A 25200-nucleotide genomic window follows, 5' to 3' on the forward strand; every position below is an offset into this window, starting at 1 on the left:
GGAGATCTGTTTAGCAAATCTTGTGGCAGCATCTGGGCGTTGGGAACAAACATCTGGCGGATCTGAGAACTGGGGCTGCAGAAGATTGAGCCACTCCCTGAAACAGTCATGCAAGTGTTCCTTGAAGGCAGCCCCCCAGGAGCACGCCGTCCCACCCCTCAGCCAGTGCATCCCTCTCGCTGTCTTCTCTGTGGACCTTCCCAGCCAGCGAAGGAGCCTTGCTGTGTGCAGGCATCCTCCAGAGATCGATGGAAAACCCAGAAAGCCAAGCCCTTCACCCCACTGCCATCCCAGGAAGGCCCAGAGTGAGCTCCCAGGCCTGCAGCGTCATCCTGGGTAATTGCTGTGAAACGTTGAAGTGTTACGTGGAGCCTGCTGTGAGGGCGTAAGTGAGGGCGGCAAGCCAGGGTGTACCAAGCAAGGCGTCTGCCCCCCGAGCTCCTGAAAGAAGGATATGAAGGGAACTTCACTTGTACAGGTACCTGAGTGTTCAGTGCTGGTCACATGTATGACACTTCCACTGATTTATTTGACCATGGCCGAGGGTTGGCCTTGAGTTTGTAGGTTAGATGGGAAAGCAGATGTGTAAGTGGTAGTGAGTGCTTAGGGCAGATGTCATGGATCTGGTGTGAGATCACAGGAGTGAGATGAGGGAGGAGCTTGAAACTCTGGTCAGTGCAGCCAGGAAGGGGCCACGGCTGTACACACAGGTGGAAACGAGAGGGTTGCGTTGTCCCTCGAGTTACAGTAGCTCTTTGTACAGGTTAAAGAGTAGCTTTGCCAAACTGCTTAAGGGCCAGGCATGGTGGCTATTCCCTGTAATCCCAGCACTTTGGGAGACTGAGGCAGGCAGATCACTTGAGCTCAGGAGTTCAAGACCAGCCTGGGCAACATAGAAAGACCCTGTTTCTACAAAAAAATCAAAAGTGAGCCAGGTGTGGTGACATACACCTGTGGTCCCAGCTACTCAGGAGCCCGAGGTGGGAGGATTGCTTAAGCCCAGGAGGTCGAGGCTGCAGTGAGCCTGGGTGACAGAGTGAGATGTCTTAAAAGATAAAACAAAAAACTACTTAAGGATGAGTGGCTTTGACCTCTTGTTAGTTTAAAACTTCATTTTTCTTCCTCTTCTTCCCCTTTTCCATGGGTTCTGAAAATCCCCAGCCACTGCAAAGACAGAGAGTGTTTGAGCGAGTGGCACGCACATTTGCACTGGGCTTGACTTTCCTCACGTCCCGGCCTCTGTAGTGGGCCAGTGAGCCTGGCAAGGTCTTTGTTTTGTTTAATTTTGTGACTCATTCATTCACCCATATCTGCAAGGACTTTGGACATGGCCACCCCCACAGCGCTCTCCCAGCTCCCCGTGATGGTAGCAGCATGGTGGCAGGCCTTTGTAGGACACGATGACATCACATCATTAGGTTCTCCCCACGTGGTGGCTGCTGACCAGTGGTCCTGGAACACCTTTGTCCCTCCTTCAGCAGCAGAGCCCCAAGCCATGGGATTTGCTGTCACTTCTCAGCACAGTGTCTTTCCTCTCTGATGAGCATCTGTGGGCGTATAGCCTTGTGGCTACAAGGTGGCATCAAAGCTGTTGTAAGATCACATTTGTTTTTATTTGAGACAGGGCCTTGCTTTGTCACCCAGCCTGGAGTACAGTGACTCGATCTTGCCTCACTGCAACCTCTGCCTCCTAGGCTCAAGTGATCCTCCCATCTCAGCCTCCAGAGCAGCTAGAACTGCAGGCACTCACCACCACCCCCAGCTCATTTTTGTATTTTTTTGTAGAGATGGGGTTTTGCCATGTCGCCCAGGCTGGCCTCAAACTCCTGGGCTCAAGCAATCCACCTGCCTCGGCCTCCCAAAGTGCTGAGACTACAGGTGTGAGCCACCATGCCCAGCCTACTTCATTTGTTAAAAAAAAAGAAAAAGAAAAAAAAAATGGGGTAGGAAGAGAAATGGACTCAGACATTGTTAGCATTTCCATAGCGCAGCTTGCCAGCCACGCTTAAGGTTTGTGCCGCTCCTTTCCAAAAGCATTCAAGGTGGATTTCAATGTTTAAAAGTTGCAGTGTTTGACTCTTAAGGAATAAAACCTGAGAGATTCATCCAGAAATTCAAAATGAGTAATTACAGTGACACTGAGTTTGGTCATGAGGTTCCTGAGCAGGCAAGACAGCAACAGGCCACGAAGGATTTATTTTCTGTCCCAGCCGAGCATGTGGCCACTCGAGCCGTTCTCTGTGTCATGCTGTTTAGACAGCCCTGAGGGCAGCGCTGTTCACTCTCCAGTCTCAGGGCCCTTCTCAAGGAAGGAGGTGCTGGGTGTGGGTATCACAGTGGCCTGAGGACTGGGGGTTGCTTGGCATGATTGGTGGCCCCTGTTAGAGTTACTGTGAACGGCCTGTCACTGCTCAGCTACTGCCAATCTAATTACTTTTTCTCTTTTCTGTTTTCTTCCTGTATTCTCGTTTTTGTTTGTTCTCCACCTGGATTCTGTAGTATAAGTCTGTGTTTAGGTCCTACTCCCAGGATTTCGTGCCTCACCACCAAGCTTCCGTTCCGCCTTTCCTTCCGCCTACCTCCTCTTCCTCTCCACATTTCCCACCTGCCCACCAGTCTCAGAGCTCTGACTTAGCCGTGCCAACCATGGCCGGTCCACCTCCCAGCACCGTGGACGGGCCTCTCTCGGCTTCTCAGGAGAGCAGCTTTCATGGGAATGCTGTCTGCCTTCCTTCCGAAACCTCTTTCACTGACTCGGTGAGAACTCAGCGCACACGCACACGCACACACACACACACACACACACACCCCTGCACATGGGTCTGCACGTTTTTTAAAAAGTGGTTTCACTGTTCCTAAAAGACACTGCCTCCCCTTTACTAGCGGTTGGGGGCTGCCAGCGCGCACCCGCTGGCAGCATGGCTGAGCTGACAGCTACTGAGGGTCACAAGGTGCAATGGGAGCCCATCTGTTTCCAGAACAGAACTGACTCTTCTATACAAAGTTCTATCAAACTAGGAATCTGATTTTCCACAAATGGATTAGAGGCCATTTAGAGAGGAAGTTATCAGACGCATAAGATACAAAATGCTACTAGCTTTCCATTTAGTTGTCTGTTTTTAGGGAAAGGTAAAAACCCGTTTGCAAGTGTGGAGATGACAGATTCGGGACAAGTATCTGTTCAGTTGCATGTGGTGCCGATGACAGAAGCCTGGTTTCTAGCCTGTTAAAGTACCTGTAGCGCTTCGTCCAACTCAGAGAAATGCTGCCTTGCAGATTGAAGCAGACAAGTACATGGGGCAGAGGAAGTGCAGGCAGCGGACCCCACTCCCCAATATGTGGGATTGTCTTGATGTGTTGCTTCTCTCCCTCCATAATCGTTTCCCACCACACTGGGGATCCCTGCCGTCTCCACTACAGTGGGGCCGTCTCTCCAGGATGATTTAGCCCCGGACACACCATTGGAGAAGCAGCAGCAGGAGACTTGGGTCCCCTCTAGCGCAGCGGCAAGAGGTGGCAAAAGCAGCTTTGCTCTCTGCACCTGGGGAGACCAGAGTGCAGGCCGTGGTGTCCCCTGGCCAGCTGTGAGGGCTGGCTGGAGGGCCTGGCCCATGTATCTTTCCTCTCGTCCTGTCTCCCCCAGAGTGAAAACGCCAGTGAGGAAGCTGGTGAGGGTGAATATGTCAATCTGTATTCCTCTGGCCAGAGCAGCGAGGAGCTGGCTCCCTCTCGAGGAGTAAGTAACCTCGGGCGGCCTCCTGCATGTGGCCTAGCCTGGCGGGGCTTGGGCCCTGCCCTCCCGAGGCCGCTTCCCCCGCACCTGCTTCTGTTGGGCTGAGCCCCCTCGTAGTCACCAGCAGACTGGGCTCCTGCAGGCTGCTGGGAGCCAGCTCAGCCCTTGGGAGAGGACGTGGCTTCCAGGTGGAGGTCTGCCCTTTGCTCCTGCTTCAGTGTGGTGGCACTCCTCAGAGCCTGGCCAGATGGGTCTTCCAGAAATCTCTGGGAGCAGCATGGCACGGGCCCCGGCTCTGTATCCGGTGCTCTCTATGGGGTTCCTTCCTCCCTCATCTTCTGGTGTTGGCTTCATCTTCTGTCCCTCATGCAGAGGGAGGGACTCTTCTCCCCACAGGGCCTTTCAGACCTCATCTCCCTCCCCAGCATGTCCCATTGCTCCAACACTAACTGCTTCCGAGGAAGCGGGTGAGTCTGGCCTGTAGCCCCTGCCATGACTATGCACACCCCCTCCTGAGGGAGCCACAAGGTACCCGACGTCAGCACCCTCGTGACGCTGCTGCCCCAGCTCCCGACCGTCGCGGTACAGCAGTTCTATTGAGCAATCCACTTTCCACATTTTGCTTCAGCCAAACATGAGCAAGTTCAAAAGCTTCAGAAATTGCTCTCCCCATGAGCCCAGGTGGGACAAGTTCCTTGAAGGGAAGCCCATGAGGGCTGGAAGACTCCCAGTGATCCACCCCAGGGCGGGGCCCCACCCATGAAGAGCTTGGTCACACCCGTTCAGGTGGTTCTCTCAGCAGGGTCCCCACAGGGGTTCAGAGGCCCACCCAGAGCCAGCCCTGTTTCACACATTAGCAGGTTGTAGAACATTGAAGAGTGTTCACTCCAGTGGGATTTGACCCTGTCCGTGGGGGGCTGTCTCCTCTGCTGACATGTGCATCTGGCACCCCCCAGCTCAGCCTCCCCATGGTGAAGTCCATGTGCAGGGAGAGGCCAGCTTCGCACGGCTCTCTCCCTCCACCGTGACGCTTCCAGGGCTCACTGGCTCCTTGCCTTGAAGCACTCTTTCTGTATTTGTCCTGCCCCAGTTCTCCTTGAGGCTCGGCAGCAGACCAGGGATGTTGGGGGGCGATGTTGTCACTGAGTAGGGCCAGCCCAGGGACCCAGGAGGAAGTGAGTCTGCCGGAGGAAGAGGGGACTGGCACCCCAGGGCCTGAGAGCTGGCCCTTTGGGGACTGAACCCGGTTGAGCACTGCAGCCCTGAGGACTTTTTAAATCAGCAGAGTTTGGTTCACGACAGCAGGGCCTAGTGGTTAAGGGCACAGGCTTTGCAGGTAGATAGCCCTGGGTTCAAATCCAAGCTCTGCTGTTTATGAGCTATGTGGTCTTGAGCAGGGTCCTTGACTTCTGGCCTCTGTTTCTGTGCATGGAGTGGGGACGATGGTGTTAGCTCACTGACAAAGTCAAATGAGGAGAAGCGGGCAGAGCCTAGAGCCCAGTGCCTGGCTGTGCTCGGGGAAAGTGGCTATGACAGTCTTCTTTGAGGAGGTGGTTGAGGTGGCTTTCCCTAGGTTGGCAGCTTACAGATGTTACAAATAGTGGCACCTTTCACTTTCTCCAAAGGCCACATGCTAGTCTCGAGGGCTTGTGTTTCCTGTGATTGACGGCATTCATCGTTAATTTCTTCACATCTCAGATTGCTCCATAGGAACTTGCACTCCACAGCCACTTGCAGGCAGGAATGCTGGGAAGACAGAGCAGCCCCGCAGAGGGCCCCTGTCCAGAACTCAGCACCCACTCCTCTTTCCAGGAACCACCGGCTGGGAAAGACGGACATCCCAGAGATCCCTCAGCAGTCAGCGGCGTCCCTGGGAAGGACAGCAGAGACGGCAGTGAGAGGTAGGAAGTGGACCCAGAGGAGCTGGGTCCGCCGAGAGCAGTGTGCCCACTCATGAGGCCTGCCTGAGCAGCCCCTCCCAGCTGGCCCCTAGGCCTGAGGGTATTTCAAGTTGAAACTCTTCCTCCTTTCCTTATTTCCTTTTTTTGTTTTTTAGAGACAGGGTATTGATCTGTCACCCAGACTGGAGTGCAGTGGCACAATCGCAGCTCACTATAACCTTGAACTCACGGGCTCAAGCGATCCTCCTACCTCAGCCTCCCAGATAGGTGGGACTACAGCCATGCAGGACCACGCCCAGCTGATTGTTTTAGTTTTTTGTAGAGATGAGGTCTTGCTATGTTGCCTGGGATGGTCACCAACTCCTGGCTTCAAGCGATCCTCCCACATCAGCCTCCCAAAGTGCTGGGCTTACTACAGGCATGAGCCACTGTACCTGGCCCTCTTCCTTTTTTTCTGATTCTCAAATAATACAAGCTCAGGAAGGAAACTGTTGAAAAGCATAGAAAACTGCAAGAAAGCAAGAAAAATCACTAATAACCCCACCCTGCAAAGGCCTTCACATGTAGTTTGCCATTACTTCTTGATTGTTTGCACCTATATTATCTGCCTTACAAATTACCCACGATAGCCTTGTCTTTTCTTTTTCAAATCCCAGGCCAACCTTCCTTGGTCTTGGCCTCTTTCAAGTTGATAGGGAGTGTAAAAGACACCCCCTCCACCTACAAACTTGTTATCAGGGGCATTTCTAGACATATGTGTGCATGTGGTGTTGCTAACAAAAATGTCTTGTATATCTTAATTTTTTGCAGCCAAGATCAGGAGCTGTTCATTGCATTTAGTCGTTACAGCTCTTTAATGTCTTATAACTTTTTTTTTTTTTTTTTGAGACGGAGTCTCGCTCTGTCACCCAGGCTAGAGTGCAGTGGCGTGATCTCGGCTCACTTCAACTTCCGCCTCCTGGGCTCAAGCAATTCTCCTGCATCAGCCTCCTGAGTAGCTGGGACTACAGGCATGTGCCACCATGCCCGGCTAATTTATTTATTTATTTATTTATTTATTTATTTATTTATTTTGTATTTTTAGTAGAGACGGGGTTTCACCATGTTAGCCAGGATGGTCTCGATCTCCTGACCTCATGATCTGCCTGCCCCAGCCTCCCAAAGTGCTGGGATTACAGGCGTGAGCCACCATGCCCGGCCACATTTTTCAATATTAGCACAAACCAAACCTGACCAAGTGTAGAAATATGTAGTAAATTTCCCCAGTATGCACCTGTGAAATATGATGTGTAGGATCTGCAAATGGGCACTCCCACCTGCAACTTCACATTGACTTCCCCTTCTCTGTGAAATGTTCCACGTGTTCAAGCTTTTCGTCCCTCCTTAGGTCAAGCTTTAGCCACCTCTGGGGTCTTTGGTGACCTTAGAGCAAGGGAGTGCCTACTTGTCATTATCAGGGCTCAGCATGAATGGTTGAAGAGGCAGTTAATAAAAACAGCAAAAGAAAGAAAAAAAATTAGAAAGCATTGCATAGGGACCCGTTGAAGAGGGCCACCTGCCCAGCCCGCCTCCTGGCCACTCTTGTGCTCTCTGACTTGTCTCTCTGACTTGTCTGCCCAGACTGAGGTTTCCCCAGGTGTGAAGCCAAGAATGGTGTAGTTTCTAGGTTAATACCTGGGGCAGAGTGTGTGGGCCAAGCAAATGCAGCTCCTGGGTGTGCCACCAGCTTCACTGGACCCCAAAGTATTGTCTTCAGAGTTCCAGATGGTTCTCGTGAAAGAGAAGGATGAACACTTTGACTGCTCAGAAATAATTATGGGATGTTGTCCCTCTATCAAGGCCAAACCACAGGCTGAAATTGACAAGACGTGGAGCAGGGATCTTCTCGAGACTGGGCAAGGCCCACACTGACCCATCCATATTCTTTTACCGAAGGCACATTTTTTTTTTTTTCCTTGAGACGGAGTCTCACTCCGTCACCTAGGCTGGAGTGCAGTGTTGCGATCTCGGCTCACTGCAACCTCCACCTCCTGGATTCAAGTGATTCTCCTGCCTCAGCCTCCAGGTAGCTGGGTTACAGGCGAGCACCACCACGCCCAGCTAGTTTTTGTATTTTTAGTAGAGACAGGGTTTCACCATGTTGTCCAGGCTGGTCTCGAACTCCTGACTTCAAGTGAATCACCCACCTTGGCCTCCCAAAGTGCTGGAATTACAGGCGTGAGCCACCACGTCCGGCCTAAAGTCACATATTTTTACATCTCAGATACCTGGGGTTAAAATGTGACCTATGACCACAAGACGGGCCAGAATAAAACAGAGGAACGTGGAGGAAAATGCCAGGGGAAAGCCAGGCATATCTGCAGGCCCAGCTTCCACTCTCCCCAGAACACCCTAAGCTGGGAGACTCATCTTGGACACCCCCGGCTGTCCCACCTTCCCCTTTGTGGGAAATGTTCTCTCCCATCCTTCAGCCGGCAACTTAGGCTCAGTGCTGCAAGCCTCGGCTCACCCATCCCATTCCAGAAGCCTCCCGACCTTTAGACGAGGCCAGACCCCCTGGTTGTGCTCATGGTACCCTTCTGGGCTTCCCCTTTCTCTGTGCTACCATGACCACTTGTTTTAAAATTCTGTCTCAAAAAAAAAAAAAAAAACCAAACTGGGTGCGGTGGCTCATGCCTATAATCTTAACACTTTGAGAGGCCAAAGCAGGAGAATCACATGAGTCAGGAGATCAAGACCAGCCTGAGCAACATAGTGAGGCCTCATCCCTACAATGAACAAAATTATCCAGGCATGGTGGCTTGTGCCTGTAGTCCTCGCTACTTGGGAGACTAAGGTGGGAGGATGGCTTGAGCCCAGGAGGTCAGGGCTGCAGTGAGCCAAGATCACACCACTGCACTCCAGCCTGGGCTACAGAGGGAGACCCTGTCTCAAAAAAAAACAAATAAATGGCTGGGCATGATGGCTCACACCTATAATCCCAGCACTTTGGGAGGCCAAAGTGGGCAGATCACGAGGTCAGGAGTTCGAGACCAGCCTGACCAACATGGTGAAACCCTGTCTACTAAAAATACAAAAATTAGCAGGACATAGTGGCATGTGCCTGTAATCCCAGCTACTGTAGGAGGCTGAGGCAGGAGAATCCCTTGAACCCAGGAAGTGGAGGTTGTAATGAGCCAAGATTGCGTGACTGCACTCCAGCCTGGGCGACAGAGCGAGACTCCATCTCAAAAATAAATAAATAAATAAATAAATAATTCTGTCTCCTGCTCGACTGAACCCTTAGGGACAAGAGGCTGTGTCTGCTTGGTTCACAGCTCTTTCTTAGTGCCAAGCAAAGGGTCCCGTGGCAAGTTGGTCCTTGGAGAAGACTTGGGGAGCAGCCTCAAGAGCAATGCGGCTTTCTCTCCCATTCTGCTTGCCCCTTTGCTCCTCCTTTCCCTAAATGCTGACTGTGCGGTGGGCCTTGGTAGAGAGTGGCTGAGACCATCACTCAAACAGCTTAATGGAACCTTTTTATTTTCCCAGCGGAATCACTTCCGTGTACAGATGGGACATCTGGAGGCAGGAGCGACTGTCCTGTGGCCACACAGCCAGTCAGTAGCAGAGCCAAGGATCCAGTCCATAGTGACGTAGCTGCCATCAGGGCAGGCATGTTCCGGGAGCGGTTTCGAGCCGTGCACACCGGCACTGCCTTGGCCTCCAGGCATCGGGAGCTGAGCCGGTTTGACACTTGCAACACAAACCACTTCTCCCCGCAGGGCCCCAAAGTCACCAGATGCTCTGGAGTCGGCTCAGTCGGAGGAGGAAGTGGACGAGCTGTCCCTCATCGACCACAACGAAATTATGTCCAGGCTGACGCTCAAGCAGGAGGTGAGGGCTTCCCGAGCTGGGGCTTTGCAGCCTGGCCCCACAGAGGAGAGCAGGTGGGGCGGAGGAGAATGTGATCTTGTCATAAGCGGAACAACCCTAGGAGGCTTAGAGACCAAGTCTTTCAATGCCCCTGCTGAGCCTCTGGGCTGTGGGCTCTGGAGGGGTAGACTCCGGGGGAAGTATGCCCTCTCCTTCTGGTGCTTATAGAAAGTGATCTTACACAGGTCGAGTTCTGCAGTCTCTCTAGCTAAAGATGCCAGAACTCCTGAGGGTGTGGAGATGGAACCCATGTAAATGCTCTGCAGACAGAGCCTGCGTGTGGTCGGCCCTCACTAACGGGAAACTTTTTCTGTTGTTGAAAAAATAGCCCCACTGTAGCTTCAGCCTGGGAGACAGAGGCAGAGGGATGGCTTGAGTCCAGGAGTTCAAGACCAGCCTGGGCAACATAGCAAGACCCATCTCTAAAAAAAAAAAAAAAAAAAGAAAATTCAGGCCTGGACACTGTGGATTCCCTGGTCCTGTGCCTTGCCTGTGGAACCTCGTTGGTGAAAACAGGGCCCAAACCTGTGACAGTAGAGAGGAAGCAGGACAGAGAGTGCCCTGCCTCTCCCTCCTGCCGAGCGGTGCTAGAAGTGCAAAGGAACAGCTTCATAAAGCAGCCTTGGCCCGCACCAGGAGGCAACTGTTTTGGGGCTTCGATTTGATGACACATGGACAAAAGGGCAGATACTGCCCTTTGCACACTCCTAGGCAAAGATGTGCTGGCTCTGGCCATGGCAGGGAGCAGCCCAGGAATGTGTCTGCGCCTTGGGCTGTCACACGCAGGCAGGGCTGGTGGGGGTGCTCACACAGCTGGGCTCCTCTGCAGAGAGGTCCTTGCCATATATTTCTTCCTTAAAATCAGGCCAGAGGCATAGTTCCTACTCCTAGAGGTAAACCCAAGACAATCTCAGGCCTCTGGAGTCAGAAGGTAAAATACCAAAGCCTAAAAATAAAAAGGTGGGCGAGTCCCGGAGTGTGTACCGCAGCTGAGAGGGCTGGTTCCGTCCGTCCAGCGTTACAGAGCAAGGAGCATAGAGGGCCAGGGGCAGAAACAGGCCTGGGGGTTTGTCCTGGACCTCCGTTCCTGGCCCTAGTCACAGCTCTTTTTGGCTGTACGCTGGGTGGCCTCTGTTTGCCCACGTGGAAGCAAGACTTGCTTCTTAACGGGTAGGTGGGTTGATGGCAGGTGTGCTGCGTCAGAAGTCGTTGAATATCTCTGTCTGTAATGCTTTGCTGTCCTCTAAGGAAGGGCCCCATGGAAGAACCTGTGCCAATGCAAGTAACTTCTACTTCCACCTGGGGAGACGAATTTAGATTTAGGGCAGCTTGCTGCAGTTTTGGGGAACATGAAGATGCTTAGAAATAGCCCTGCTGCCTCCACAGGCATCTTGGGCAAGGCTGGGGACTGTCTTGCCCCCAGGGGGTCCTACCTCACCTCTGACTTCTGGTTTGGTGAGCAGGGAAGGATGGAAGGTGCTGTGTCCCCTGGCCCAGGTTGTGTGCTCACAACAGTGACATTTCCTGGTGCCTTGGTGCCAGGGCAGCTCCCAGGCCATCCAGCTCCCAGACACAGTCCAGTTTGTGCCTGTCAGCAAGCACAAGGTGAGTCTGGAGGGTGCCCCTGGCATTGCAGCCACACTGCTCCCGGGCCGAGGAGCACAGAAGGAGAGGGGACTTGGAGTCCCTGCAGTGTGTTGTCTTTGTCATCTCAGTCCTGCCTGTTTCTTCCTGACTGATTCTCTGAAGGGCGCGCTCTGCCTCATACCTTCCTTGGCTGCGTTCATTACAGGGCGACGACGGGCCGGACGTCCGCGGAGGATCTGGGGACATCTTATTGGTCCATGCCACTGAGACTGACAGGAAAGGTAGGGTGCCCTCACCACAGCGGCCTTTGTGTCAGCGAGCTCACCAGATTGGGGCTGGTCCTGCCCCGGGTGCCACTCGGCCTCCCACCACTATCCTGTCCCCTCCTGGCAGCCAGCCCTGAGCAGGTCTGATCAGCAGTCCTGGTGCGCCTGAGTCAGAGCAGGGAGAGCCCACCTTGGGGGACAAGTAGATCATGTTCAACTCCAGGCGTGCGTGGCATCTGTCCTCTACTGGTACAAGGTAGTGACCCCAGGGGCTCCAGAGTCCTTGAGGGGCTTAGCGCATAGTAAGCACGCCACAGACAGCGCCTTGAGTGATGGCATGTCACCCAGTAGTACTCAACTTAAGATAACGTGCAGGTACCTTTTGATTCCTTTCCTGACTGCTGAGTCACTCTATTGTTCCAGACCATTAGACCGGACTTCACTCACATACTCCACAAGGAAATTCTTGAAAGTTTGTTCTGTCCAGGAACCTTCAGTTCTGTAGCAGTGGCCTCAGTTTCACAGCACACAGCTGCCCCACCCCACCACGCATTCAGTGTGCTGATTGAGAGGGCTGGAAAAGCAGGGACCACCCCCTAATCCCTAAAACGTCCTGTTGGGTGGACTCTGCTAGCAAAAGAGCTGTCATTCCCAGTCATGTTCTGGAAAGGAGGTGCCAGTGACCTGATGGGGCACGGCCGCAGCACCCTTCACTGCGTGCCCTCAAGGGGCCAGCACCACCCGACCGGCCAGTCTCTCCACACACTGCTTCTCTTTTTACATTTAAAAAAATGATTTAAAAGGTGATGTCAGAGCAATGGTGAAGTAAATTGTGGAGGGAATGAAACACCCCACCTTGAAATCCTAGCCCAACCCGTTTCATTTCTGTAAAGGACTCTGTCCCTGTGTTTCCTCAGCACATTTCCCAAAACATGTGACCCACAATGACTCGGAGAATTTCTGAATTGTGGAAGTAGTACTAAAAAATATTTACATTGCAGAAAATTAGAGGAAAAGAAAAGATGGCTCCCACAAACTCACCACAGCCACTGTTCTGCCCTCCCCTTCACTGTTCCCTCACCCTTTGTTCTGACCAGGGCAGGGCCCAGACCTGGCGATGCTGCATTCTAGCCCCAGCTGTGCCATGACAGGCTCGGAGGGCCCCTGGGCAGTCCCTGGGCTTCTCGGCCTGAACCGACTCCACTTGTTGAAGGGGTGAACAGTGCCTGTTGTTGTGTGGATTATGTGAGGGAGTGTGAAACCTGCCCCGCATGTCAGCGGTGCTGGAGGCGTGATCAGCAGCATCCTGAGTGCTGAGTGCAGCCCTTGCTTGGCTTCTCTGCAGTGAATCCCCCTCCCTGCCTGACACAGGGGAGCTCCATCCTCAGCCGGGCATAGGAGCAACTTTCATTTCCTTTTTGTCCACATCGAGGGGCTGAAATGGGAGCTGGCTTCAGACCTGGGCTCCAAAGGGTGAACTCCACTGTCCTGTCGGGTACAGCCAGCTGTGGCAAGGCTGGAGGGGTCCCCGAGACAGGACAGCCAAGAGGCTTCTGGCTTTTGCTGGCTGGACCTGCTGAGAGGAGGCTCTGTGCTGGTGGGAGCTTTGCCTGATTTTATTAGCAGAAGGGTTGGAGGCTCCCCAGAACCAAAGTTGTACCTAGGAAGTATGACTGAGGCAGAAGCCATGGCTCCACTGGGAGGGTGAAGCACCTTGCGGCAGGTAACAAAGCAAGGTCCTTGGGCAGGTGCATCCTGCAAGCCAGAGACTGCACCAGCAGCACTAGCAGCCGGGAGCCCCGTGGCTGAGGCCCGTGGAGCCCAGCCTGCCGAGCAGGGCTTGGCAGGGAGAGGCCATGTGGGGGTGCTTTGTGGTTGCGCGGCCCTGCTCTCAGGTGTCAGGACCTGCATGGGAGAAGGTCAGGTCAGCCTCGGCCTCAGGCCTCAGCTCAGATCCTGTCTGTCCCTTGGCAACTGTGTGCCAGGCCTGTCACTTAGCCCTGGAGCTTCCAATTCCTTAGGAAAATGAGGGACAATTTCGGGCCTTTTAGGGCTGTCACAAGGACCAGGTGAGCCAGGGCACACAGAGTGCTCAGGGCCGCACCGAGAGTCCTGTGATCACTAGAGGGGTGGCACAGCACTGCCCGTCCCAGAAGCCAGGCACTGTCCCATCTGCCATAATCCAGGGCACAGCAGATGGGGGAGGGCTCTGGAATTGGGCAGACATGGGCACAGACCCGGCCACATTGCTTGTGGGTGGTGTGGCCTCGTTCCTGGGCTCCTCCTCTCTCGGCGGGGTAACAGGACTCTCTGTCCTTGTGAGATTGCTCTGCGCATTGAAGGATGTGGCATATGTTCAGGGCGTGGCCCAGTGCTCACCAGCGAGTCCCACGAAGTTGTCATGGCTACTGGCAATGATGCGCCCGCAAAGGCCAGTTGACTTGCGCCCATCCTTCCAGAAGCAGGTATGGGTCTATGCTGGTGCCGTCTCTGCTTCCTTCCCCAAACACTCTTTGAACAAAAATCCAAGCTTGACAGTGAACTGGGTGGGTGTGGGGGCCCAGGAATGAGCCTGAGCATGGTGCAGATGGGCCCTCCTGTGATTCCCAGCCCAGAGCCTCCATCACCTGCTGACCCCACCCCACGCAGCCCCCAGTGCAAGAGCAGGCGTAGGTTTTCCTCTCTTGTTTGATGCAGGAGGGGATGGGGCAAGGGTGGGGGCAGGAGCCAAGCCAGCATAACTCAGCTGGAGACATAGGTTCCTCGAGGTTCCTCTACCCAGCAGCTCGGGAATGAGTGAGAAGGTGGGAGCAGGTGGTCTGTGCCCAGAGCACAAGATTTAAGCAGTGCGTGTTTGCACCCAGCCTCACAGTGAGGAGCACAGCTGCGGAGCCTCCTTGGGCCTCACACCTCAGCAGGCATGGGGGGTGGCTGCAGGGAGTGAGTCTGGCTGCCTGTTGGCTCAGGCAGTGTCCTACATTTTAAAATTCCACTTTTTTCTGTAATATCAGAGATAGCACAGTTGTGAAGGTGTCACCACAGCAAATAAATAGGGCTGTTGGAATTCCAGAAAGTCTGGGAGTCCCTGACTGGTACCAGCCCCCTCTGAGAGGAGGCAGTCATGGAGAGGTGAGGGGTAGGCTGGAGCTGCCAGCCCACACCTGCCCAGTGGCTGGCACCATGCCCCTCCTCGGTACCCGGCCCAGGCTGTGCCTCTTCAGCCTATCCCTTAGGACCCAAAACATGGAATTTCCCCAGATTTTTGTGACTGGACCCTACCATCTAAAAGTACTGACCAGGCACGGTGGCTCACGCCTATAATCCCAGCACTTTGGGAGGCCAAGCTGGGTGAATCACTTGAGGCCAAGAGTTTGAGACTAGCCTGGCCAACATGGTGAAACCTTGTCTCTACTAAAAACAAAAATCAGCCAGGTGTGGTGGTGCATGCCTGTGGTCCCAGCTACTCAGGAGGCTTGAGGCAGGAGAATCACTTGAACCCAGGAGGCAGAGGTTGCAGTGAACCAAGATCGCACCACTGCACTCCAGCCTGAGTGATAGAGTGAGAGACCCTGTCTCAAAAATAATAATAATAATAATAATAATAATAATAATAATAATAATAATAATAATAATTTAAAAATAAAAGTAATGCCTAGGATTTCGTTTCAGGATCCTGCTGACGAGTTTGAACAGATGATTTTCTTTGTGCCCATGATGGCTAAGACCCTCTGAAGCATCAAGCCTTAGGACAGGCAGAGCCTCTCAGAGTCTAATCCAGGGCTGGCTCCTACCTGGAACAGGCATGCTGCCAGGTTTTGATGCCTAGGGCAGGCATCACTCATCAGCCTAAGTGCCCTTTTCCGCTGGGACCAGAGTTGGCCTCAGCTCCCACAGCACGGTTCTCCAGGCAGCACCATCATCGGTAGAAAGTGCCCATGAGATAAAACCCATTCCTGTTTCCCCTCTCTGATCTGCCGTTTCCTTTGAGAGATGGACCGAGAGGACGTGTGACTTCTCTGGGACATGCAGGCAGGGGCACCAGAGTGGATTCCCAGGCCCTCGGCTCCCTCGCCCATCCCACTCCCCATGCCGTCTCCCCTGCCTCTCTCAGAGCAAGGACCCAAATCCACCCTGCCTCCCACCCCCAGCACTCTGCGCCCAGACAAGCAGCTTGCATTGCTTTTCCCTCTAGATTTGGTGTTGTACTGCGAGGCGTTCCTGACCACCTACAGGACCTTCATCTCCCCAGAGGAGCTCATCAAGAAGCTGCAGTACAGATATCCTTTCCTTCCTGACCCACGGCCCCTGCACCATGGGCATTTTGGAGAGAGAGGGGCCCTCTTGCCCCTCGGCCCTCATGGGGGAAGCCGAGCAGCATGTTGGGTGGCAGTATGATTGAAGTGGGGACACAGGAGCCCCACGGACCGAGGTTCCCACCTCTACCCTCCTGCATTCCAGCTTTGAGCTCAGGCAAGTTCCTCATCTCTAAAAGGGCTGAGTGAAATGATGTGAAGAGGCTGGAACATAGTCTGGGATTGTGTGTCTGGTAGCAGTTGTGGTCACTGGATGATTCTAAAAAAGAATTAGACATGCCCCAGACGCCCCTGCAGAGACCCCCATGATCAGCTCCGGGAGCTTCTCAGAGCTGAGCCCCAGGGTGTTGGGCACGAAGGGTACCAAGACCCAAATAGGCAGCTCAGGGGTCAGCACAGTCACCTCCCCCGGAGCGGACCCTGTGACTGCCACATCCACAACTGGAATGGGCTCCTGTCCCCAGATCTACCCCATGGTCCCACCCTCAGTAAATGTCACCCTCTGCAGTAGTGGCTGAGGAGGACACCAGGGGCTTGGAAGGACCCACTTGTGTGACCTGTTGCCTCTTCAAGTCCGAACCTGCCCACCCTAAGAGGCTGACCTGCAGCTGCTGCTCCAGGAGGGCAGCCTGGGTCAGCTGCTCCTCAGCCACCTCTTTGCACATAGCCCACGGCTGCCATCTGCTGGGCAGCCGCCACCACCTGGGGTAGGAAGTCCTGAGTCCTCCCGCGCCCCCGCTCCTTCCTGTGTGCCCTGAGCCTTCACTGCTCCATTCAGGGCCTTCTGCAGATCTCCTGGCCTCCCGTTCTCCCCTCGTGTTGACCTTTAGAATCCCAGATCTATCAAGACAAACGTGGACATCTTTCATTGGCGGAGCCTCAGGTCCCCAGCAAGTTCTGTCACTCAGAGCACCTGCTCACAGGCCTGACTCAGCGAATGGCTGTCACTCACACATGTCAAGGACTTGCTGGTCAGGCGAGATGTGCTTTACACATGTGCTTTCACCTAGCTCTATGACCATTTTTTAATACGTGTGTGTGGGTGTGTATAAAATTACCATGTTATACATGGGGCCACTGGTCTATAACTTCCTATTGTGTAATTGAGGAAACTGAGGCCCAGAGACATGAAGGACCTGACCCATGTGGCTGCTTGGTGGGAGAGCAGCCACACGCCGCTTGCCCCCCTGCTGCCTGCACCCAGGCTCTCAGCCTCTGCCCGGCTCAGCCATCGTGGAAATATTGCAGCATCAAGGTCTGGGCCTGGTTGGCTGGCGACCCCTGTGCAGTTTGCCAAGCCACTGTCCCTGGTACGTTGCTCTGTCCTGAGCCTCATGACTTGGAAGGTCGTGGATCACTAGAGAGCAGGCAGGAGGGTGTCGGAGAGGTCTGGGGAGTCGATGGCGATCACAACAGCCAGGCAGGAAACCCTGACCACAAAGCAGAGCCCGACCTCAGGGCATGAGGCAGAGCTGGTCGGGTGCTTGAAGGGCTGCCCTGGAGACAGGGAGCCAATGTGGAGCATGCTGCCGCTCTGGGAATAGAGACCCGGCCCAATGTCACAGAGGCGAGAGCTCCCCTGCAGAGCCCAGGGAGGGCAGCTTCAGGATGGAAACTCACAGAAAGACTGGAGGGAGATACTTCTGGCCTACGCACCTGCCCAGGGACCTGGGGTTTTGAGGGTGTTTGGTTTGGGCCCACCGTTCTCTGCTTAAGGTTCAGCAAGGCACTCTCTACATGTCTGTAATCTCACGGGCACCTCGGGGTGAACCCGATGGAAAGGCGGGTCTGGACAGTGCAGCGGAGATGGCATGGCAGGGAGGAGAGGGCAGCAGCCAGGGGCATCCCTGGGGTCAGACGCCTGTGCTCAAATCCCGGCTTTACAGTTGTTCCACTGCGCTAGTCCCGTGCCCTCGTTTCTGGATGCCAGTGCTTTACATGCAGGGAGATGGGCACATTGTGAGCGCTCAGCGAGTGGTCACCAGGAGACAGTCCTCCACTTCCACCATCTCCGGCCAGCCACATGGCTATTTCTTTAACCCGTGCTCCACATACGAGAAATTCTCTCCCTTTGCCGACACATTCAAGAAGCGCGTCAGCAAGAACACGTTCTTCGTGCTGGTACGGGTGGTGGATGAGCTCTGGTGAGTGCTTCACCCTTGGGGTCCTGGGGGCCAGTGGGGAGGCAAAGGCTCCATTCCACCTCCTTCTCCTGCCCACCGGCTCTGTGCAGAGCTGGCTCTTGCCTGCTTTATCTTGGTCCTTTGAGAGAATGGCCTGTCCCTGATAGACCAGGGTGAGGTGGGTGAGGTGTTTCTCCACCCTGCACCCAGGCCCTGGATTTCCTCATGTGGTCCCTCCTGGACCCTCAGGAGAGAGCCCATCCCATGCATCTGCTCCCATGGTATCTTAGGTCCAGTCTCCGGCAGGCCGTGCTCTCAGCCGCCAGCCATGGTGGAGGCTGTGTGGAGGCTGGAATGGGAGAGGCCACCTCTCCCTCACTCCTCAGCGTTTCCATGGCTGGCCATCTGACGGCATGGCACTTGCCATATCCGTTCCGCTAACAAATCTCCGTCAGGCGGACTGCCTTCCTCCTGCTGGGGGAGATGACCATGGTAAGTGGCTGTGCGGCTGGGAAATGGCCACATGTGGACAGTGCTCGGCAGGGCAAGTTGGGGAGCATGTAGTCTGAGAGGCTGGGAAGTCTTGGTATCTCATTGCCCAATGGGAGCAGCAGCTCCCCAGGGCGGGATTTGTGTGGGACTTGTCCCTGCAGCCCAGGCCCCAGCAGAGTCGCTGGCGCTTGTCCAGCGCCAACAGATGGCTGTTGAGTGTGTGTCAGGTGGTTGTGACCATCCCAACACCTCCAAGAACACAGGCAGCCATCCCAGGCTCTTGTCTCCTGCTCTCTTCCCATGAGAAGTTTCCCAGCTCAGCTCTGTGCCGGTCACAGCCCGTGCCCTTTGTGTGTCTCAAGGCAAAGACAGACTCTGCCTGGGCCTTGCGTTCCTGCTCCTCACCTTGTGCTCTTTGGTCCTTCAGCCTGGTGGAGTTGACAGAAGAGATCCTGAAGCTGCTGATGGAACTGGTCTTCCGCCTGGTGTGCAACGGGGAGCTGAGCCTGGCCCGTGTGCTCCGGAAGAACATCTTGGACAAGGTGGACCAGAAGAAGCTACTCAGGTGTGCCACCTCCGGCCAGCCCCTGGCGGCCCGGGGGGTAGCAGCCAGGTGAGAAGCCCACCTCTCCAGCCCTGCCTCTTCCCCAGGAGCCGTGCCTTTCTCAGTTTACCCTCCATCCCTGCCAGCCCCACAGCACCATCCTGGTTCTGCACGGGCCTTTTGATGAGGTGCCTCAGGAACAGCCCCGTGGATCCCTGGGGGCTGGGCCTCTTCTCCAGGAAGCACATATTGGGTGGTGATCCCTTTGTGACCAGGAAGTGGGCAGCAGGGCATGGGGCTTCACAGGACAGGGCAGGAGTGCACACACCCTGGGCTGTGGTCAGTTCTGGGTTGTCCCAGCATGAACATGGCAGTGGTTGATGCTAGTCTGTGGCCCGTCCCCTCGACACCGACGGTGAGTGTCATTTGCAGCTATACGTGTCTGTTGAGTAGTGGGCTCCTTCCAGTGAGCGTATAGCCTTCGTTTCTTTGGCACCATCTCTGTTCTTGCTGGCCACCTGGAAGTGGGCTCCAGCTGTGAGCGAGCTTTCTTGGCATCTCAACTGTCCATGAGCTCACGAGGGAAACTCAGGCTCCTGATTCCAGAAGCTGCTGGACACACCCAGCAGAAGCAAGAGAGAAAGGCAGTGTCATCCTGGAGAGAGGCAGGAGGCCAACAGGGCCCCAGGGAGCCTTTTGGGGCTTCCCCGCCCCGTAGCCTCCGCACTCCTGCTGGGCAGAGAGGCTCTCCTGCTCTGATGCCTGCAGCCCGGGCCTGCTCAGCCCTCCCCACCCCTGACGGCTCTTCTCACACCTCTGTCTTCCAGGCCGGGGACCTTGCACGACTTTCACAGCCATGAGATAGCGGAGCAGCTGACGCTGCTGGATGCTGAGCTCTTCTATAAAATAGAGGTAACAGGCTGCTCCTGCCAGGGGGAGCCACGCTGGTTATCCCTGAATGAGAGAAACCCCCATCACGGGAAAGCTGGGGCTCCACCTCCATCTGCCTTCTTTCCTTTTGTAGATTCCTGAGGTTTTGCTTTGGGCAAAAGAGCAGAATGAGGAGAAGAGCCCCAACTTGACCCAGTTCACGGAGCACTTCAACAACATGTCCTACTGGTAAGAGGGGCCCAGCGCCAAGCCCTGTTGCTCTGGATGGTGGCACATCTGGGTGGGCTCTGTGTTTTCCTTTGCAGGAAGCTTGAATGGTAGGAGAAGGAGCTGCCTCTATCTGTTAAGCTCCTGGGGGGCCCTGTGAGCACTGACCATGAATGGCAGGCAGAGGACAGGGGCAGGCAGAGGACGGACAGGAGCAGGCAGAGGACGGGCAGGGACAGGACGGGGCTTGCTGGAAGTGGCCACCGGGTCGAGGAGGCTCAGCAGGGAAGAGTGCCAGGGTCAAGGAGCGATGTCTGCCATAGGTGGTGTTGGGAAGGGCGTCGAGTTTGCCCTCCTGCCCTGGTCACTGCCAGGTGATCTCAAGCTGATGCTCACACTGACTCTGCCTGACAGAACAGTTAGCAAAGGAGTGGGCTCTATAACGTTAATGTTTGCATTTAGTCTTTAATTCGTGTGTGTGTGTGTGTGTGTGTGTGTGTGTGTGTGTGTGTGTGACGGAGTCTTGCTCTGCAGGGGTATGTGTGTGTGTTTGAGACGGAGTCTTGCTCTGCAGGTGTGTGTGTATGTGTGTGTGTTTGAGATGGAGTCTCGCTCTGTCGCCCAGGCTGGAGTGCAATGGTGCGATCTCGGCTCACTGCAAGCTCTGGCTCCCCTCAAGCTCTGGCTCCCAGGTTCACGCCATTCTCCTGCCTCAGCCTCCACAGTAGCTGGGATTACAGGCGCCTGCCACCACGCCCAGCTAATTTTTTGTATTTTTAGTAGAGACAGGGTTTCACCGTGTTAGCCAGGATGGTCTCAATCTCCTGACCTTGTGATCTGCCCACCTCAGCCTCCCAAAGTGCTGGGATTACAGGCATGAGCCACCGCTCCCAGCCTAGTCTTTAATTCTTAAATCAAAATGAATCCCAGTAGTGTGTTTATAAACCAGAGCTCTTGTCTCTTCAAGAGGCGACAGAGCCCCCATAGCAGCTCAGCATCAGGCAGGACCCCCCAGAGCTCAGCAGCTGTGCCACCCCCACCCACCCACTGTTGCTTCCAGGAGAATGTCTGATGTGTTTTAAAGGCCCTGAGATCGTCTCCCCTTTGCCTACCTTCCTCCCCACAGAAGCACTCCGTCCTGGGGAAAGCATGTTTAACTGTGGCAATCCAGGGTAGGGTTTTGCCCAACAGGATGTGGTTTCTAAGGCAGACGGAAGCTGCACACAAGGCCCCAAGCCTGGCTTCTGACACCAGCCTCTGACTGGTTGCAAGAAGCTCAGGGGCACACTCCACAGGGCCTGGCTGCACAAAGGTGCGAGTGCAGTGGCTCACATCTGTAATCCCAGGACTTTGGGAGTCCGAGGCAGGAGGATCACTTGAGTACAGGAGGTCGAGACCAGCCTGGACAACATAGAGACCCCCCGTCTACAAAAAATTAAAATTAGCCAGGTGCAGTGGTGCACACCTATAGTCCCAGCTACTTGGGAAGCTGGGGCAGAAGGATCAGTTGAGGCCAGGAGTTCAAGACTACAGTCAGATATACTCACAGCACTGGGTGACAGATCAAGACCCTGTCTCTTAAATAAAAAAAAAAAAGGAAGAACCAGCAGCGCAAAGTGTGGCACCTCCTCCAAGTGACCCTGGTAGTGGTCCCTGTGAACCACAGGAAATTGTGGCCAGCATGACATCCCTGCTGCATTTATTGCACAGATGAGACTGGCCTTTGGCTTTGGTCTCGGCCTTGGTTGCTACTAAGGTTCTTAGAGGTTCCTTCCCTCGTGGCTGCCAAAGGTGACCTCTTACCTCACGTGCTAGCAGGTCTCCCCGAGCCAGTCGGGCACCGCACAAGGAATTTGCCCAGCCCCCTGGTACTTGGGGTCCATCCTTGTCAGGAAAGACTCTGCTTTCATCCTCCTGTGCTCCACCTGCAGATTTGAAGCCCCCTTTGGGCCTTCACCAGATTTCCTTATGGTCACCAGATTTATTCTCACCAGATTTCGTTGTGCCTCTGTCCCAGGATGTTATGAGCTCCTGGAGAGCAGAAACGAGGTCTATGCCTGGGGCAGGCTGCAGGTACTCAGTAGGGGTGGGCTCATGGCCACTGGCATGGGGGTCATACAGGTCCTGTCTCCACCAGGACCCCTGGGGCCTGCAGGGACCTGTCAGCTCAGCTGTTTCTTTTTCCCTTGGTCCATGCAGGGTCCGGTCCATAATCATGTTACAAGAAAAGGCCCAGGACAGGGAACGGCTGCTCTTGAAGTTCATCAAAATCATGAAGGTAATGGTGGCCAAGTCCTCCCCAGGCCCCCATCATCAGTCCCTGCTTGGGGAGCCCGGGACCCACCTGCCCTCCTGCCTCACAGCACCGCCCCTCTCTCTGCAGCACTTGCGGAAGCTGAATAACTTCAACTCCTACTTGGCCATCCTCTCTGCCCTGGACTCGGCGCCCATCCGCAGGCTGGAGTGGCAGAAGCAGACTTCAGAGGTGAGTGGCCTTGGGGTGTGGGTGGGAGGGTGGCTGGTAAGGGGGGCCGCCCAGCCCTCAGGCGACCAGCTGTGGCAGAAAGTGCTCCCACTGGAGCAAACGCTGGGCCTAGGCCCCTGCTCTGCCACTGACATGCTGTGTGGCCAGAACAGCTGCCCTCCCACCTTCGTGTCTCTGATCCCCAATCTTCAGGCCCCAGGGAGCTTCGAGGTTGGTTCTGGGGTGGTCACGTCCTGGTGTTCTGCTGCCACCCAGCAGGCCCATCCCTAGGTTCCCGCCTCCCCCGCCCCCGCCCACCCTCAGCCCGTTCTTCTGAAGGGTCTGCATCGGGCCGGGTGCTGCGGTAGGTGCTGGGGATGCACTGTGAACAGCCCAACATGATGTTGGGTGAGTTTCTGCTGGATAAGCACTAAAAGAAGGGTGGGCAGGTGGACCAGCCCAGAGGAAGTGTCACTCATGCTACCATCTGTAGAGGAGGAGGAGTTTCCTGGGAAGGGAAGAGAATCAAAGGGGACAAAGGAGTGCACAGCCAGGAGCAGGTGGGGGTCAGCACCTCCAGGGACAGGAGGAGGCCGGGAGACCATATCCCGGGAGAAGGGGACCAGCTCTAGGTCATGAGAGCCTCAGGAGCCTGGTGAGGAGTTAGACCTTTATCCTGTGTAGGGAAATAATTCTGCAAATGGGGGCAAAACCCATGGCTTTGAGTGTCAGCCAGGCCACCCAGGGGGCATGTCAGGGACCCAAGTTCAGCCAGGCCACCCAGGGATTGTGTCAGGGACCTGAGTATGACCAGACCACCCAGAGGTCATGTCAGGGACCCGAGGGTCAGCCAGGCCACCTGGGGGTCGTGTCAGGAACCCGAGTGTGACCCAGGCCACCCAGGGGTCATGTCAGAGACCCAGGTGTCAGCCAGGCCACCCAGGGTCTTCTTATTCAAGCCCATGTTCAGGGATGGTTGTAAGCTAGTGTATGGGGAGAGGTGGGAAATTCTCACGGCCTCTCTGCATGGGGGGTCCTGAGGAGGCAGCACTTCAGGGAGAGGCACCTAACAGGAGAAGAGGCAGGAGAGGGGCCTTCTGAGCGGGGCAGGGCTGGCTGAGTCTCCTAGGTGGGAGCCCCCCACCCCTGCAGGAGAGAAGCCGCCCAGCCCTGGGGAGGGTGAGGTCACATGCTATCTCTAGTTGGTCCTCCCTGAGTACAGGGCAGAGCAAAGGCAGCTCTGAGCCAGGAGTGACGCCACTCAGTGTGTGCCTGGGAAGCTCCTCTGGCTGCACTGCCGAGCAGGGCCAGGCAGGAGCCCATCTTCCAGGACATCGTACACACGCAAGCGCTGGCTGCCCAGGCACAATGAGTACCGTGGGGTGTTTCTCCACAAAACAGCCTGAAGTCCCCCTGTGACCAGGGGTTGGGATGACACTCGGAAAGGACAGAATCCCTGCTGGCCAGGGCCAGGACCCACACCTGGCTGGGTGTTTGTGCATAGTGGGACCTGTGGAGTTGGGCAGAGGGTGGTTGACCCTCCAGTTAGTGAGAAGGACCAGGGCTCTGCCCCAGCATTACCCCAGCACTCGCTCACCCCTGTCCGGTCCGGTCCTGTCCTTTCCTGTCCTGTCCTGCCAGGGCCTGGCCGAGTACTGCACACTGATCGACAGCTCGTCCTCCTTCCGAGCCTACCGGGCCGCCCTCTCGGAGGTGGAACCGCCGTGCATCCCGTACCTGTGAGTAGCAGCCCCTCCAGGCCCCCAGCCCCGCCTGGGTTTGCCTCCATTGCTCTGGGGAAGATCTGTCAGGTGCCGGCAGAGAAATCCTAATTTAAGAGTTTCTAATGGAGACATTTGTACTTCGGTTTTACTTAAGGTTCTTATAATACAGTTATAATACATAATATACAATACATATATATAATATATAATGCTTCTTATAATACAGTTTAAACAGAAAAGAAGGGCTCAGGTGAAGAATACGGGTTCTCCTTCCCCAGCCCCCAGCCCCACTCTCATTTCCTTCTGTAGCCTGCCAGTGAGCATGTGCAGCCATGCTTGTGACAGATGTATGGCTCCTCTCCCCACACACGGCATCACACAGTATTCCAGTGTCCTCACACGTGGCTGCGCATTAGAACAACCTGAGGATGCACAGCCACCGAGGAACCTTGAGAGCCTTGGTGTAAAGAAGTTCAGAAAGTGCTTCCTGAATGTGGACCATGGGCGAGAGGAAATATGTGTTTCATAGAAAAGGGACATAGCGGAACAACCAAAGCCAAACAAGTGTCGGTTGCAGGACTTAGGAGAGCCTTTGGTATATACTGGTAGACACTGAGAATCTCCAAGAGACCAAAAACGCAGCAGCCTCCCAAGGCTGAGTGTTCAATGGCACATCCTATAGGGTTACTGCAGGGCTGCCCTCGAGGCCTCAACCCTCAGAGATACAAATCCCCAGCCTTTCTGCTCTGAGCTCTTAACAGTCTTTCCCACCGTGGCTCCACATCTGCTCCCTCAAGCTTGAGTTCTCCCTGAGTGGAGGAACTGCCGCCGTCCTTCTCATCTGGCCTTAAGTCCTCTGCAGTCAGAAGCACCTATTAAGTTACTACGCCTTGTTTGTTTCTTTGTTTGTTTCTTTGTGATGCAGTCTCACTCTGTCACCCAGGCTGGTATGCAGTGGCATGATCTTGGCTCACTGCAACCTCTGCCTCCTGAGTTAAGCAATTCTCCCACCTCAGCCTCCTGAGTAGTAGCTGGGATTACAG

The 25200-nt window shown here is 54.9% G+C and overlaps 1 protein-coding gene across 10 annotated transcripts in view; it reads left to right on the forward strand.

Annotated features, from left to right (window-relative positions):
* Positions 1–25200, forward strand: part of RAPGEF1 (Rap guanine nucleotide exchange factor 1) — a 163055-nt gene that overhangs the window by 133094 nt on the left and 4761 nt on the right. For 5 of the 10 annotated variants that reach the window (XM_055270651.2, XM_055270652.2, XM_063635726.1 and 2 more), the window contains 11 exons: positions 5546–5634; positions 9396–9507; positions 11339–11414; positions 15592–15676; positions 17764–17856; positions 18755–18940; positions 19699–19783; positions 19896–19990; positions 22169–22247; positions 22353–22454; positions 24075–24172. In XM_055270651.2, coding sequence (XP_055126626.1) covers positions 5546–5634; positions 9396–9507; positions 11339–11414; positions 15592–15676; positions 17764–17856; positions 18755–18940; positions 19699–19783; positions 19896–19990; positions 22169–22247; positions 22353–22454; positions 24075–24172 — 1100 coding nt within the window. Of the gene's footprint in view, positions 1–2499; positions 2758–3643; positions 3737–5545; positions 5635–9395; positions 9508–11338; positions 11415–15591; positions 15677–17763; positions 17857–18754; positions 18941–19698; positions 19784–19895; positions 19991–22168; positions 22248–22352; positions 22455–24074; positions 24173–25200 lie in introns of all 10 variants that reach the window. The other 5 variants (XM_055270646.2, XM_055270647.2, XM_055270649.2 and 2 more) reach the window with 2 other exon arrangements.

This window comes from Symphalangus syndactylus, chromosome 3 (genome assembly GCF_028878055.3).
Source record: "Symphalangus syndactylus isolate Jambi chromosome 3, NHGRI_mSymSyn1-v2.1_pri, whole genome shotgun sequence".
Classification (NCBI taxonomy): Eukaryota; Metazoa; Chordata; class Mammalia; order Primates; family Hylobatidae; genus Symphalangus; species Symphalangus syndactylus.